Source organism: Physella acuta, unplaced genomic scaffold (assembly GCF_028476545.2).
Source record: "Physella acuta isolate Inbredline_101_S28 unplaced genomic scaffold, ASM2847654v3 ptg000519l, whole genome shotgun sequence".
In the NCBI taxonomy this organism is placed as follows: Eukaryota; Metazoa; Mollusca; class Gastropoda; family Physidae; genus Physella; species Physella acuta.
Window position 1 is genome coordinate 667,329 of NW_026732038.1, and position 17,825 is coordinate 685,153.

General features: G+C 32.6%; 2 protein-coding genes across 7 annotated transcripts in view; one reads left to right on the top strand and one right to left on the bottom strand.

Annotated features, from left to right (window-relative positions):
- The window catches only part of LOC131945028 (CD151 antigen), a 30,818-nt gene extending 22,358 nt beyond the window's left edge, over positions 1-8,460 (bottom strand). Inside the window, exon 1 of one of the 2 annotated variants that reach the window (XM_059305994.1) lies at positions 8,284-8,460. The gene's annotated coding sequence lies outside the window, so the exon portion shown is untranslated. Of the gene's footprint in view, positions 1-2,451; positions 2,544-8,283 lie in introns of those variants that run through there. The other variant, XM_059305999.1, reaches the window with a different exon arrangement.
- On the top strand, positions 3,096-17,755 carry LOC131945025 (trans-1,2-dihydrobenzene-1,2-diol dehydrogenase). 5 transcript variants are annotated; one of them, XM_059305986.1, is made up of 11 exons: positions 8,728-8,791; positions 12,466-12,559; positions 14,612-14,740; positions 15,043-15,154; positions 15,297-15,460; positions 15,580-15,713; positions 16,214-16,332; positions 16,576-16,703; positions 16,907-16,990; positions 17,230-17,302; positions 17,408-17,755. In XM_059305986.1, exons 2-11 carry the CDS (start codon positions 12,518-12,520, stop codon positions 17,509-17,511), a joined length of 1,089 nt encoding a protein of 362 aa, XP_059161969.1. In that variant the 5' UTR covers positions 8,728-8,791; positions 12,466-12,517; the 3' UTR covers positions 17,512-17,755. The 5 variants fall into 5 exon arrangements, with proteins under 5 accessions (XP_059161972.1, XP_059161973.1, XP_059161969.1 ...); XM_059305987.1 differs by having other exon boundaries at positions 8,747-8,791; positions 12,477-12,559; XM_059305989.1 differs by lacking the exons at positions 8,728-8,791; positions 12,466-12,559 and adding an exon at positions 3,096-3,227.
- Positions 17,756-17,825: the final 70 nt, after the last annotated feature.

The following is a 17,825-nucleotide window of genomic DNA, read 5'->3' on the forward strand; positions in this document are numbered from 1 at the left end:
AACATGTTTAACTGAATATACGTGAACCGCCTATTTTAGGCCAGTTAAATCTGTAATAATAAGGATCCTAGACAACAAAGAACCGTAACTCCTATCCTAGATAAACAAAAGAAAATCTTCCCAAAATATTAGCCTCATTAAGCAAATAGGCGGCTTTAAAGTAAGCACTGCAGTTAACGTTTACCTTCCGCTGACTTAAACACACAAAATGTCTCTATTTCAACAAGCTACAAATAAAACTCAACAAAGAACCAATAACAATTATTCCTGATTGAGATTGAATGGATGGAAGAAATTGGAGGGGGTGGGGAGAGCAGATAGGCTTGAAAGAAAATCTAAATATAGATCGAAAACTGTGAAGCTAATTTAGTTCTAACAGTTTCACTGCCAGACATTTTTTTTTTTTACTTTAGTTTCTTCGATGTTGATCAGGAAAAGCGTACCCAGCAGTAGGAGTGGACAGATCTCATTAACGCAAACATCTTGCGACCGTTGTCCGTCTACTCTTGAAAGTGGAATTTCTAAATAAATAACCTCTCTTGCTAGCAGAGGGGAAGGAAGAACTTGCCAGAAATATTCAACAACATCAAAATTTGAATCCATTAAACGTCACATCTAGAAACTTTTGAGTGTTTAAAAAAAAATCACTAAGTCAAGACAGAACGGGAGTTGATTTATGTTTAAAAGTCAGAAGGTCCTCTGAATAATAACAAATAAAAAACCAACTCTTCAACATTTTGAGGACAGTACCATTAAGGATAAAGGGAATGGGGAGGGGAGGAGGCTGAAAATTGAAAATTTTATTCTTGCCAGACGGTCATTTGTTTTAGAATATTTAAAAAAAACACACACCCGCCCGTGGAATAAAGTTTGAAGCACTAGCGAAACTTTGAAGGCTATGCATTTACATAGAAAATGCGGTACTAAATTAGTCAATGATACATTTGGCAAGACGGGTTCTATATTGTGTTTTGTTTATTGCTAGTAAAACTACCTTAACCCTGAACATAAGAACTTGCTACGCTGGCAAAAATAAAAAATACTGCATTGTCTTGACAGTGTTTTTAAAACAAAAATACTATGGTAACACATTCATTAAATGCATAAGAGCGTATTTATGGCACACCTGTAGTTAACTTAATTGCAGTGTACTTTGCTGAATGTCAAGAAGAACAGTTAAGTGGCTGGCAGTTATCGCTACGACGGTCCTCACAATGCAGTAGTGTCCGCGAGTGCTTTAATGACCAGTAACTTGAATGTACTACAAGTCTTATAAAGTCCATATAAAAGGTGCACAGGTCATAGAGAAAAAAAACACATGATAGATATGGATCTAGTTGAATCCTTGTATACAAACCAAAAGTTATTTTCAAACAATGCCTACAAGTATTGAAAAAAAAAAGAAAATACATTGAACTTTATGACAAAAAAATTAAATGAGAGTAATATCTTTTTATCTATCTATACATTGATCTATCTACTAATAAATATCAGAACAAATGTATAAAGTGTATTTTGTGGCCATTTGCACACAAAATCGAAGAAGCTAACACACTGAGGGGGAAATATTATCAGGGGGAAAATGAGACTTCGACAAGAATCGAAATCTAATTTTACCTCAATTCTCAATCAATCACTTGATGGTAAAAAAAGCAAATTTATTTTCGGGGTCTGTAAACTACTTGCGTCAAACACAAACAACTCTACGCCGAATCACATCACTGTCTGAAAAAAGGGGAGACAAAGAATCCAGCGAAATCACACACACAAATACCGTAATTTCTGTCTTCCTTACGGCATGTGGGAGTCGGCAAGGGTGAAAAATTCCCTCCCCTTCCCCTATCTCTGGTTACCTCCCCTCAACAGATGTTAACTGTGTGGTGTATGGGTAACGCGGGAGACAAAGAAAAGTTTTAATTTTAATAATGTTCAAGTGGAAGAGACAGGCCGTGCAGTTGGCTAGCAACGGGGGGCACATAGAGAGATATGAAATATGCACATACGTTACTAGAAGCATGGATGCCCCGAGGATTAGCATATTTGAACGGTGTATTTAAAATAGAGACATAGATCTAGATAGGGTAAAGCATGTGTTCTCAAAACATGGAGGTCGAGAAAACAAACAAACTTACGCTTTACGAGATCTAGATCAAGATTTAGTCTAAATCCAAGCCCTAGATTCCAGATTAAAATCAAAGTTTATTATTTTTATTAGACTCTATGCGAACATTTTAAATACAGTCCTGTTGGCTACAAATCTACATTGGCTGAAATTACATTTAAAGATTCCCATTGTTAGACTTCAGTAGAAGAAGACGATTGGTGACAATGTCCGTCCATGTTGAGACTAGAATCTTCTTTTTACAATGTTAGTGGAATATTTGCGAAACGATTAAATTTTAAAATGTAAATAAAAATAAAAAATAAAAAAAAAAAATAGATAGGGCTTACCCTTTATGACATGTGATGTAAAAATATAAGTATCTGTAGTTTTTTATTTTAAAGCCACGGTCTAAAAAAGCCCACACAGTGTTCAGCATATCCTTATAAAAACAACCGTATGAATTATACATCTATTTCAGCCTCCTGGGAGAAAAAAAACGTGACCGTCCTAATGCAATTATACCTTACAGACGGTCGACAAAAGCTAGCAGAATCCAGTTAAATTACATCTTGTGTAACTTAGCCATCATTAACACGCCATCTAGAAGAGAGAGCTTTCGGGCTGGCCAAACACAGTGTTTTTTCCACTCCAATCTTTTGTTTTCTTTTAAAGCGACCACGGCTAAACTAATATTAGACTTTAAAATACATTAACTCTACCTTTAAGGTACACAGTATGGTTGACAGTTGAATCAATCTTCGTTGATATTGCGTTTACTTTATTAAAATAAGCAACAAGATTAGACCACAAACAGACAGACAACGTGACCGAAGTAAAAGCTTGTTACAAAAGAACCAACTTAAAAAGGTATAAAGACTCAGCTAGTATATGTAGACTGCATGACAACAGCAGACCCATCGAAGCATCAAGGCTGAGTCATCCATACCCACTGTACTAAGACCCCATTTATAAAGACCGTATTGATAAACCAGACCCTTGATAGACACAAGGGGTTCAACAACTCATAAAACCCCGGATCTCAACGGGTAGGAGTGGACTGAAGATTTATAACACAGTCGGACATACACAAGGTAATCCACCATCCAACAGGATATAGGAGGAGGTAAGTCATGATACACACTGCAAGGATTAACACAAACACACATTTTAACATAAATTATGTCGACTACATTTTCTAAAAATATCATATTGTATTTTTAAAAAGAAGTTAATTTCCCTTTCAAACATGGCTAGGGAAAGTTTATGAAATGATCCCAAACGCAACAGTCCTGGGTCAAAATGACCTAAACAATCCTACTTTACAACTATGCTTGAGGCTTGTTGTGTTTACACTGCTGTGCCACTTGACCTTTATATAGAATGGCAGTAGTAGAAACCCCCATATAATCACAGAAGAGAATGTAAGCGGGTGTTCTGTTCCTGTGTCATTAGTGCACTTCAACTCCTTATGGACTGAATACCCACCCCCAGAGAATTACAGAATGTAGATAATAATATATATATATATATATATATATATATATATATATATATATATAAGGCACGCATATGTGTGTGTGTATAAATGTATATGTAGATATAAATAAATGTATGTCTGTGGGTGTGTGTCTTTGTAAGTCTCTTATGCATGACTACTCCTTTTCATCCAATTGTCATGAAACTTTGGGAAGTTGACAAGAACAATACTAAGAAAGTTTTTGCCGAAAAAATATTTATTTTGGGAAAATGTGTTTAGGAATGTTTTGAAACTGAATTATTTCAATTCCAAGATCTAAATCAGGGTCTGAAATTTGATGTTTATATAAAATGTAATGAAAGCACTAGCAAGGTATGCATAGAAAAATAAGGTAGTAGGCTAATTTAAATTTTGTGAGACGGCCTACATTGCTATATAGCAAATTCTTGAAAAAGACAAAGAGGTAAAATGTGTGATGAACGCAAAACCCATTCTTCATGTGACGGGTACTGCCTTGTAGAGTGCACACACATGTGCAGAATTTTTACCACAATTGAAATTAGTTTCTGCCATTAGATGTGCTGATTACTGATTGTCTACTCTCCATTCTGCTGACCGAATTGCAGCTTTTAAGTAGACTTTGTAATCTTCACTACACTGAACATGTTTCAAATCCATGCGCTGAATTTTACCATAGATGATAGTAGACTCAGATGGCGGCGCAAATGCAAACAAAAATATGAAGAATGACGGACATGACTAGAAATTTTAATTGTAACAAAGTTAATGATGTGGATGTGAGTAACGTTGTGAGTTAATGTTCATGAAAGTACTATGCTGATGATGAGTATGGGATGATTTAACCAAGTAAATGCTTTTGCCAGTTGTCACTGAAAAATGTCATTTATTTGGCTTACTATTAAACAGTCTGATGCACACACAAAATAATCAAACAAGCTTCAACTTCAATAATAAATATAGGCCTAGACATACCAAACCCTGGCTACTAAAATTAGAAACAATCATACATAAATTTCAAGCAGAAAAGAGGAACAGAAATACATATAATTAGAAAAGAGATACACAGTAAATATGTGTATTATGTGTAGTTTTATAAAATTAATATCTAGTCAGCATGTGGGTCTATATATATACTATTGCTTAATTTCAGCTTACTTTTTAAAAAAACATTTACCACCCTCCACTTAACCTAAGCAGGCAATAAAATCATAGCTTCAGCTGTTACAAACATTATTATAGATTTGATGCAACAATAGTTGATGCTACAACACAACTGTAAAACTATTTTGGATTTATTGTTTGCTTTCCAAGTGCATGTGTTCCTGACTTGCTATGTACTAGCTAGATCAAGTAGTGGGGCATATGAACAAAAACATACCAGAGCCATGAACTGTAAAGTTAATCTATCTTCATGTAATTTTTTAAACTGATTTTTTATTCTAGATCTACGTCAAGTTTGCTGATTATATTGAGATGATGATATTTTCCTTCATATTTTATTTACTATTTGATTTAAATTTACAAATTTAAGAAAATGTATTTCAGTTTTATAAAAATTTCTCTGAATATTTTTAATATACTGTTTTCATGTTTAAAGCTTCTGCAGCCCTAGTAGCTGACATTTTCCATATTATCAACATGTAAATCTAAGTAAACAGAAATGATGGAATGCCAAAAGAAAATAGTCGCATTTCCCCAGTTCTTTTTCAATTAAATTTATCATGATTTTATAAATTAGATATTTTTGCTTTTTTTTCAATTTAATGGAACAAACTTTGATACGAGTTGAATGGTGAAAAGAATTTAGCGGAAAAATTGGGACAGTAGGCATGACTGTATGCCTAGTAATAATCTCAGTTTTATTCACTGTTTCATTTAAATTAGCCTACAATGTAGATAAAATTTACTAGGAAAATCTAATGAGTTCTTTCAAATACTTCAATTAGTCAGTACTAGTAGTATTTTATCAACAACCTACAACAGCAATCTACATCAGCGCTTTAATTGAAAATGTGTAACTAAGACTATTGGTACACCTGTTTGCAAAAGAGTATATTGTAAGACATTGTTAATACCAATACTCCAAAAGCTGGCTTAAGGCTTTGGTAGGTGTATTTGAAGGTTATACCAGTGTCTGATAATGGCACAATAATAGAATCTTCATGAAAAGGGGTTTTTGATTACTGTTAGTTAACTATATATATATATATATATATATATATATATATATATATATATATATATATATATATATATATATATATATATATATATATATATATATATATATATATATATATATATATATATATATATATATATATATATATATATATATATGATTCGCTTTTTTGTCAATGCTAACCCTAACCCTATTATTATTATGCTACAAACAAACTATTTTCATAAAATTTTATTATTGGACATCAATATACAAGTATTCCCAAAATTATCCTACTTAGATTAGGGTTAGAATTGAGTTCTTATTACTATAAGTAAAAAAAAGTAAAGAATTCTCTTTAAACTTAGACCTAGCGATCCATTGGGCAGATGGAGTAGAGTTCATTTGTTTATTGACAATGACCTTGGCATATAAAAGGAAGGTGTGGTCATCATTTGCCCCGCCGTCTTTACTTTCCCTAACTTGAATTAGGTACCCATTGTATTTAAATACCGGTGATCTTACACCCCTTGTTAAGAATTTTCCACTACCATTAACAGTACATTATTATATTAACAGTACACACTACACACATACCCACCTTCATTACTAACCAAATCTACTGTGACTAATAATTAGGACTATAGATAGTCATAGTCTTACAGTGATTTAGATAGGCTAACAAAAATAATTTATTAGCTAGGATACCGAAAAAGCTTTAAAAACTTAAGTCCTTGTAAACAGAGGCGTCGCGAGGCAGGTGCGGACACCAAGAAAAAAATAATTGCAAGATTTTATAGAATAAATATATATTTTGCCAGTTAAATGAATGGGTAATTAGAATTTAAAAAGTATTTTAAGTAGCCTACATAATTACGATCCTGGCGTGGGAGGGGTGGGTGACACCATGACGTTAACATGCAAAATATAAAGAAAACAATGCTACACCCAGTTGTATTAACAACAGAATTAGAGTGGAAAGACACAAACTGCAAAATTTACAGAGAAAAATAAGTGGGGTGGGGGGTGACACCATGACACCCGACTCGGCAACGCCACTGCTTGTAAATATGGAGAAACATAAATTCATGGGTAAAACTCCATTTTAGCGTATTTTATTCCCCGCTTCACGTTCACCTCCAGTTGAGCGTATTTTATTATAAATAAACACAACCAAAACACACAAAAACTTTAGGAAAACATTGGGCTTATTTCATAATAAAGTTTTGATTTAGTTTTGATAATTTACTTTCGTCAAAACAAGAAAAATCCAAATTTGGAATACTGAATGCTATAAATCAACTTTTCTGAACTTAAGATGACCCCCCAAAAATGAGCCAACACCATTTCAGCTATTGCCCAAGCTATGACGTATGCTAATAATTAAATTTAAAGTCAATGTGAACTCACAGTAAACCCTCGACCGTGTAGGGATTTTTCTCCCGCTGATGATCACACGCTATTTAATTGGAACTGTCCTAATGCTTTTTTTTTTACCTTTTCTAATTAAAACTCAGTCATATAAAAAAAAGATCTAGCTCTAAGTCTAATCCTAGTGTTTTCCTAACGTTTTTGTGAGTTTCGGTTGTGTTTATAATAAAATACGCTCAACCGGAGGTGAACGGGAAGCAGCGAATAAAATACGCTAAAATGGAGTTTTACCAATTGATGCCCTCTAATCTAATCTATCTTCTTAAATCTTAATCTTATTGATTGGGATGAAGTATTTATTATAAATAAATTATTTTTGGCCTATTTGCTGTAACAAATTACTTGTCCTATGTCTTTGAATAACAGTTATTTTTATAAGCCTACACACTACAAGTCGAGGTCTAGATTCTAAGTAATCTAAGTGAGTACTACTGTACTAGACACATACTGCTGAGTGACACCGGCTGTGGCCTACGCTACGCCGCTACGGCCTAAAACAATTAATTTAAAATTAAGGTAATCTATCGTTTTGGGTACGTAAAATCGCCCGCGGCTATTAATGTACGAAAACGTTACCTCATTGTCAAGGCTTTAATAGGAGTTTATTGTCATATGTTTGTGTCAAATATTATAGATAAATGAATAATAAACCTAAATCAATGGCTAAATATATCGATATAGGCCAGAAATTAACTTTAAACAGCAGTGTCTGAGAGCAAGATTTGCTATATAAACAGCAGCCATTTGTAAAATAGAGTGGTTTCCCCCTGAATCTCCCGCTAAAAGCTTATAAAAATAAAACTTAAACAAGATGGCTGTTATAGTAAATGAGTATGGTTGCATCTGTTGGAAACATCGCTAGTCTTCATTTATTACGGAAAAGTTTTAATTCAATTGTTTAAAAACAGGTACATAAATGAAACAAGGAAACATTTTTGTATTTCAAAATCATAAATCCTCCTCAAAATGTGAAATAATTATTCAAATTTAAGGAGTCACCTGGTTTTCACATTACAAGTCGCGGGCGATTTTACGCACCCAAAACGATAGATTACCAAAATTAAATTCTAGACTAGATCTATAACTTACCGCAACTTATGAAGAGCTTGCATTCGACTGGGGATGAAAATTCATATGTTTGCTAGAGTTGATAAAATTTATTTGAATCTAGACTCTATACCCTAATAAATGTTGTCTTCACTTCTGTTTTTCGGCTTTTCTACCGTTCAGTAGAGTTATTCTGTCTCAGAACTGACTCATAAAAAACATTCAACGACTTGGTCAGATACTGTTATTTATTCCTCTCAAAGCTAAATGATTTACATGTCGATATTAATATAGATCTAAGTTACAGTAAATATATAGCTTGAAAGAAAAGCATTATTTGAATTTTATCTTTAAAATTTTGATTTGATCTTACACTCAGTAAAACAGTTTGCAGTTTATATTAGAAATATCTCAAATATTTTGTGAATGCTAGTTTACAAAGAGGCATAGACGAAATCATACATTTAAATTAAACTTTAATACTGAAGAACTGAAAAACAAAATGCTAAAGAGAAAGTAAAACTAGATCTAGAACTAAAGCCAGATATTAGTAATTATTAATTAGGTTACTTAGTAACTAATTAGGAACTATTAATGTAGCCCTGTAGTGCCTAAATTATAGCCTTACCCTTGGGGTAGTATATTAATAGTAGATCTATAGGTCTATACTTATTATAGTAGGCCTAGATCTATATGAAATATACAGTTAATCATAATGAGTGAAATAATGAGTTATACTTATACACTCACTGTAGTGACCTTGTTAGTTGTTAGTTTGTCTGACTCAGTGACTGTTACAGTTAGTGTGTTAGTCATACTCATAGGACATAGTTAGTAGTACACTAGTACACATACTTGAGTATACTGATAGACAGCTGACAGACGTGGTTGTGTTGTGTTAAAAAAAAGTAAAGTTTCCCTTTCAAACCTGACGGTCTATGGGGCAAGTGAAGTAGAGTTCACTTGTTTCTGTGACCTCGGCATATGAAGAGATAGTGTGGTCAGCACTATGCCCAGCTGCCTTAACTTTCCCTAACGAGAGTTAGGTACCCATCAGAGTTGGGTGGACTCAGGGACGGTCTACTGACTTGAACCCGGATTCGAACTCGAGACTTTCGGGTTAGCAGTCCAGCTCTCTACCGCTAGACCACTCCGTCCCTTGTGTTGTGTTACACTCACTTAACTACACTACTCAGTTAGGCCCTAGATCTAGTCATTTAATTTTTTTTTAGGCCTTCTACTATTTTTGATTTAGTTAGTGACTAGGCCCTAAGCCCTAAATTTTAAATTTTTTAGCTTTTTATTATACTAGAACTAGAGATATTGTAGATAATAGATATCTTACTAGATCTGAGTCTGGCTTAGTTAGTTAGTTACTAATAGTTAGGCCTACTAACTAACTAGTACTAGTTCTAGTGACTGGTCTAGTCAGTCTAGTCTACTCTTAAATCTAGCTTTAAACTAGTCTAAACTCTAAGTCTAATGAGATGACTATAAAAAAGTATAATGAACTATAATGTCCATTCATAATGATTCATAATTTAATATCTTAAATAAGCTCAAGTTCAAGTAGGAGGGCACCAGCAGTATTTCAGTATTAGTATAGATCTAGATCAGTGGTTCCCAACCTTTTTCGAGTTGCGACCCCCTTTTATAAAAAGTAAGTGACCTGTGACCCCCATAGAATTAAAAAGCCGAAATTAGTATGGAAATTAATAAGCACTAAAAGAAGATTTTCTAGTAGACTTTCAATATGAACTACTCTTTATAACTGTTTTAATAGGATGAGTAAAATTGCATACTATTCACTAAACCTTCATGGTTAAGTTTTTAATTAAAAAAAGTTTTTGTTAACGCCAACCTATGTCATTATAATTATCTTAATTTTGTTTTTAATCGAAGAATAGTGTTGAAAATATATTCCCGAAAAGTCAATCAATTTTACGTTTGGGTATGAATGGTGAATACTACACCAAAATAGTGTCAGCAGTTTTTCATCTTACTCGGAATTATTCTGCAAATCAAAGAATTCATCTTGCAATTCATCGGGAATGCTGGCAACATCAAGGGAAGAAGAGAATGGGTAATGCGTAAATGCAGATTCTTCTTTTTTCAGCTCAGATAAATAGCAATGCAGTTCTTTTTCAAGAGATTCAAAATGCCCAGAAATCGCTTCATTCAAAATTTTAATTATCTCACAATCAGATTCATCTACCACACCGCAGAGTTTCTCAAATTTACAATGTTTCCAAGATTTATTTTCTTTACCGATTTTGCAGCTGTGATAAAAATGCCCCGAGATTATCATGGAAAGTTATAATATTCGTTAATTTTCCTGAATCTTCAGGTTAAGCTTATCTTGATGTTCGAACACATCTGCTAGGTATGATACTCTCTCCAACCACTCTATGTCGTTTTAAGTATACCAAAGAGTCTTGTTTCCTTTGCTCTTCCAAGAACAATTTGATTTCAGATTTCAATTCAAAAACACAATTTAAAACATTTCGTTTGACAGCCAGCGTACTGTAGTGTAGAAGAGCAGAACCTCGTGATCTATATTAACTTTTTTGCTCAGTTCTTTGAAGGCTCCAGATTTTATATAATTTACGACTTATACTAGCAATGGACTTTTGATGTCGATTGGTTAGGGCAGTGGTTATGGAGCTAAATCTTTTCTGTTTTCTGAAAGCCCGATTTTGAGCAAAACATAGATGGCGCACCATCCGTACAAACCCCACAGCCATTCTAACCAATTTTAATCATCCAGTTTCAAAAAAGGTATTTATTTTCTCCATGCTATCTTCACAAAAGAGCAACTCTTCTTTGCTATCATCCGCATGAATACAGACACAGACCAGCAACTGCGAACACGAACTCACGTCTGTTGATTTATCAACTTGAAAAGCAAACAATGGTGAAAGCTTAATTTCAATAAAAATGTGTTATTTAACATTTACGTGCATGCAGCGTTTGATGAGATTTTCTCCTATTTTTTGTTTTGTTTTTGCTTGGCATTTTCTATCGCGACTTCATTTGATGCTTGCACTAATGCTTATGAAAACTTCCTGTTCGATTAAGTCTCTGGCGTTTGCAACTAGCTTCTTACCAACGAAAGAACTCCAAATATTTTTTGGTGTGTTCCGAATGACTCGTCTGAAATAACGTTTTAGTTTTGAAGATTTCATAGATTCGTTACTGAGAACAACTTTGTACAGTGCGCTTTATTTCTTCTCTATTACATTTCCAGTGATGTTAATAAAGCCGAATTTCAAAAATTCTTCTAAATATTTATGTTTTGTTTCAAATTACTAAGGTTTAGTATATCAGTTGGCGACCCCCCAGAAAGACCTTCGCGACCCCCAGGTTGGGAACCCGTGATCTAGATCTAGTATATTAAGTATAAATTGATATGACTATTTTAAATAAGTAGGCCTATATAAACTATAGGCTAAGTCTTATTAAAATCTGAAGTTTTATTTAATAAAATGTAATTAATAATTTATTATTTAGTCCGCCTAATAATTATTAATTAGGCCTATGACTATGGGGGGGGGGGGGCTATAGGCCTACCATTATTATTAGAATAGATCTATTCTAGGCCTATATAATACTATAATAGGGCCTACTAGGCCTATTACAATTAATCACTATTAACTATTAGTACTAATAATAGTAGTTAGATCTAGTAGTAGTACTAACTATTAGTCTGCCTACAACCTAGTCACCAGTCCTAGTCTGCATCCTAAGACCTACCTACTGCCCAGAGTTTCTTCCAGGCATCTCTTCCCCCCCCCCCCCCCCCCCCGAAATTCCCCCCCCCCCCCCCCCCCCCCCCGAACGAAATGAAATTTATATAATTTATATAGAAAATATATTCTTTTTACAGTGTCCGCCCCCCCCCCCCCCCCCAAAGAAAGTCTACCGCCCCCGAAAATTTCAAGTGCCCCCCCCCCCCCCCCCCCCGGAGAAAAAAGTCTGGAAGAAACACTGCTACTGCCTAAGCTAGATCCTAGTTATCCCTGCTAATGTAAGCCAACAGCTGAAGCTAAATTTAAATAGGCCTACTAATTTTACTAATTTAGTAGGCCCCCTATAATGCCCTATGCCTATATTAGTTAAGTAAAGATAGTTAGGGCAGAGTTGCAGAGTAGAGACTACTAGAGCATAAACTACTAAAGTATTCTAGACTTAGATTGAGTACATTATAGAATTAGTTATATATAGATCAATATCAGAGGGCTCCAAAATATGAGGCTCAAACACTCAACAAACGCAAATGAAATGGTATTCTGATGCAATGCTGATCACTACTTTGAACGTTAGTTTGTTAAACTTTGTTTACATTTTTATTATATTTCATTCTGTGTACTACATTTTTATTAATGAAATCAATGTCTCAATAACAAAAAAACTTATTGTTAAGTTTTTACTTTTTAAAAAAATTTCAAATGTTTTATTACCCAAATGAATATCAATTTTATACAGTCAACTGGGAATAGCTGTGTCAGGACTATCCCCAGTCGTAACTATTTTCAATAGGTTTAATATTAAAAAAGCTGTGTAAGGCATGAAGCTGTGTGGTAGAGTAGAAAATTGTGTAGCTGATGTGTTGGATGTTGTGGGTTTGAACCCATCAAATGCCTTTAAAAGTTTTTCTTTTATTTGTTATTCACACCTTTTATTTTTTGCTATTATTAATGAACAAGATGCTTTTTAGCGCAATTTCCATTCTGGAGAATTGCGTTTATTAACCCGTCATTTCTGGATGTATGAATGTATGAATGAATGGATGGATGTGTGTCCGCAGCTTTAAGTCGTATCTCCTCCTCAACGAAGCAATATCGAGGACTAGTTCCAAAAGCAATTATGTTAAGCAAGTTACGAGGATGAACATAGGCCCAAAAAATTCCGGGTTTCTTTCATGGATTTCCCGGAAAAACCAAAAAACCTCGAAAAAATGCAGTTTTTGGCCCATATCTCAGCAACCAGACCACTTAGCGACTTGAAACATGTACCAATCGATTCCTGCCATAATTTAGAACAATATTGCCGAAGAAAGTTTTCAAAAATACCCTTTTGTTCGGTCACACATTTTTTTTTGAATTAATTAAAATTTGGACCGAATTAGTAGGCATTTTTATCCAACCACACCACACGCGTCATCACGTTCAATGGCTGCGTCATCACGTTCAGTAGCTAGGCGCGCAATGGTTTTTAGTCATGTAACTCTATTGTAAATAAAACATGTATTTTAACCAATGGTTTTACTAACCCTGCTCTTGATTTGCGCTACGACAGAGCTATTTTTAGATAACATAAGGAAATTGCGCTAAAATTGTCACTAGACTTTTTAATTACCTTGTTTTTAATTTTTTCTCATTTGTTTAGTGATTGTAGGCATATTTCTATTTGCTAAGAGAGAAAAAAGAAAACAGGAAAATTGCAGGGAAACTGGAAACATAAATAATAAAAACTATTTCACCTGATATTTAATTTATTCTATGTGATTTTCAAAATACTAAATGACAGTGGAGTTTAGCAATTTGAACTACTAATGTGATGCAATTATGAATTTAAAAATTACTATTACGACTAAGCCCTGATTTATTACTTTAGATTTAGAGTGCACAATTGATCATCTACGTAGCAGACATGTGCATAAAATAAACTTAAACCATTATACTTTATCTTATAAAAATATAACACCAAAAAATAGTACTGCTCTCTTAATCTATACCTTATCCCACAGTCATAATAAATGCTCTTGTTATTGAAAGATATTAATCCTAACCTTATTTTGTATGAAATGTTAGCTGACTGGGAATAGCCTGCGCCTTAATTTAATTAATGACCAAAAATACAAATACATCAAATTTGTACAGAAGTTTTACCAAAACTTGTAATGAATTTTTTTATATTATATGTTTTATAAATTCAAGATTTTTAAAATATTTAAACACCCTTTCTTTATTCCTAACTGTAACATTGTAGGATCATACAAATCCAACATTGCAGATGAACTGCAGTCATCTCTACTCAGCAAGTTTCTTCCTCTGTCTCCTATAAAAAAAATTCTATTAGACTGTAGCGTAGTCTAGATACTAAAACATTAAAATTGCTTTTTTAATTAACATTATTCATTCTATTTCAATTAAAATATAATCTACCATTGTCCATATAATGGTCTTTCACTTACTTAGAAATAATCAACCATTACATTGTATAGCTAAAAAATGATAGTGTGTATTGATTTCAGGTTCATTTGGTGACAGGTTATTGTTAATGTGTGTTAATCATTGTTTTCTAAATGTAATCTAACAGGAATGAAAGTTATTAAAGCTGTGATAAATTGAAATTTTTATTTTGGTAGGATATAGGAGTAGCTCTACAAGAAAATAAAAGAATGTCTAAACCAACAAACTGGGCCATTTGTGGAGCTGGACAAATCTCAAATGATTTTTGTATCTGCGTGAACTCATTGCCAAAAACAGAACATTCAGTAAGCACTCTTTGAACAATTGTTTTATTTATTATTATTTTTGAACACATACATTTTATTCATCAGATTTAAAATACACAAGTAGAGTTTAAAGAACAGGATTATACAAAATGTTATTCATTTGCATTGCTATTTAAACATTTTTTAATTTAACCAGTTTAAATTAACTAATGTTTATTAATTTATTCATTCTTTTATTTATTACTCAATTTAGCTTTTTGTTGTGTTATCTCTTCCTATTTGTTAACTGGTAGATTACTCATATCAAAATTATAGCAATTATTTATATGTACATGTGGTAGATCTTAGCTATTGCAGCAAAAGACCAAGCTAGAGCCAAAGAGTTTGCATCACTACACAGCATTCCTAAAAGTTTTGGTTCTTATGAAGAACTACTTCAAGTTCCTAACTTAGGTAAGTAAACATTTACATTTCTTTAGGCCTAGTTTGTATTCACGCAAGCCCTGTGTTGCATATTGTGCTTTAATATTTTTATACTTACTGTTTGCATGACAAGATCTGTAAATACAATACTCAACTTGAAATATATTTTCAGATATAGTATACATTGGAACTATTCATCCATTTCATGTAGAAACATGTCTTCTTTTTCTCAATGCTGGAATTAATGTATTATGTGAGAAGCCAGTAGCATTATCAATGGAGGGCTGCCATAAAGTCTTAGATGCTGCGAAAAAAAATAATGTTCTTTTTGTTGAGGTAGGATTCACCTATACATTTTTCCAAAGCCAGATGTGTTAGTGTCTATACATATATTATGTATTATACTGTAATATGGTAATGCCTGAGAAGAAAATACAAATTGGTTTTCTTTGTAGGGTTGGTGGAGTAGATTTTTTCCTGTCTACAAATTTATGAGAGAAGAGGTTCTAGTCAAGGGTGCAATAGGTGATGTCAAAATAATAGAGGCTTCATTTTGTGGACCAAAGTTGACCCAGAAACGTCTTGACAAGTAAGGTTTGTGTGTGGTACTCTGAATTACTTACAAAGGGTTTACATATTTTACAAAATGACTGCGCTGTTTTAAACTACAAGCGCGTCCTCTAGCTTCAAGTGAACAGTGGTCTGGATGTTAAGTACTGCACAGTTAAAGAAGTAAACTTCATTTTAATCAATCAAGCTGTTGCTTTTTAAAATTAGAATAAAACAAATCTTTGTAATATCTGATTAATTCAGGCCCTTAATCAACATTTCTTGTACAGGATTTTTTCTAGAACTGTAAAACCAAATATTTAATCCAGGGGAGATAACTCTATAATTAAAAAATGTGTAACTATATAGATTTGATGCCACAGGTTAACTTTTGCTAAAGTAAAAAATCTCATTTTATATTTAAATTTCAATGTTTTAATTTGAATAAATTACCAATGAAAAAAAATATTTAAGCCCTAATTTTAAATCTCTTTGATAGACTTTTTTCCAAAATTTAGTAAATTCTGTATTATAAAATAGATGGCAACTTGGAGGAGGAGGATTGACAGATATTGGAGCATATGGTATTCAGGCTGCTAATATGTTCTTTAAAGGAAAACCATCAATAGTTAAAGCTGAGGTTGCATATACTGAAACGGGTAAAATATTATATTGAAAATATAAATTGTGATGTCATATTGACAATATTAATATTAGTCATAAACAGATTTTGTAATGATAAAAACAGTTATAAATGTTTTAAACAAGTGAAATTAGGTTCAGTAGTTAAGCCAATATATCAAACTAATTTACTCTGATTATAAAAAGAAATTAAGTTTATCTATAATGAACCAAAAATTTCAAATTAAAATAGGTTGAACATATACATGTGTCTATGGTAGGTGAAGATAAATCTGGTGTTATACTGCTTAAGTATCCCAGTGGACAGCTGGCTTGTTTAAACTATTCTATGGAGACAGCTGAAGGAGTGAATCACTTGATCATTCGTGGCACAAAAGGAAATGTGGTGGTAATAAATTTTTCATTGTTTAAGAATTTGATACGTTTATCCCAAAATCTAAAGTTAAAGCTGATTTTTAAATGCTTTTGTGATTGAAACTAAATAAATTTAATTAAACTGCAGTTATTGTGTTGTGCAAAGCTAATTTTTTAAAAAAAAAAAAAGCATTTTTATAGTGAGGTGTCGATTTGAAAAACAGTATTTTTTTTTAGATTCCTGATAAGCTGTGGTGTCCAACTCAGGTCTATATTAATGGAAAAAAGCATGAATTTCAATTACCAGAGGTTAAAGACAAAGTAAGTTGACTTGTCTTAAGATTTCAAGTGATTATTTGTTAGAAAGTTTATTTTTTCATCATGTATTTAACAGCTTTAGCTGTATTGTAATGTCAAAAATAGTCGACTGTTGTATTACAAGAAAATTAAGTAATATAGGATTTTAAAAATTATTAATTCTAATTATACTATATTTTTACAATTTATATTTCAAATAAAATGCATAATACTTAAATTTTAAATGCTATTTCATATTTTAGGAAAAATTCAATTTCACCAACTGTGAAGGATTCACCTATGAAATACAATGTATACGCGAGTGCCTATTAAGAGGTTAACATTATTCTTTATTCGAAAGTAACATACTCATTTGTATCATTTGTTTTACAATATTCTACAATATATACAAAAGTTTATTTAAAACCACTATTTCAATAGGTGACAAAGAATGTTCTACAGTGCCACATGAAGATACAGAAGTCATCATGTCTGTACTTACAGATGTTTTAAAACAAGTTGGAATAAAGTATAGCTCTTTATAGTAAAAATGTATTGCATTTTTCTCTGTAAATTATATTTCTAAGATATTGTTTTTTATTTAGCATCACAATGTTATGTAGTGTTGATAAATTACTTGAAAAGAAAGAAACAATAGCCTGATGATGATTACCCAGATTTAACTCCTATATGTTTTTACTTTCAAATGTATTTAGTGTCTTGTATTTTAGCCCATAAAAATTTCCATAACTGTATGCAGTTTAATTAATTAAATGATGCTGGATGAAATTTTCTAGTTTTATATTCTCCATTTGTCTTTATCCTCACATAATGCCAGTTCTAGCAAACCAATTAAAAC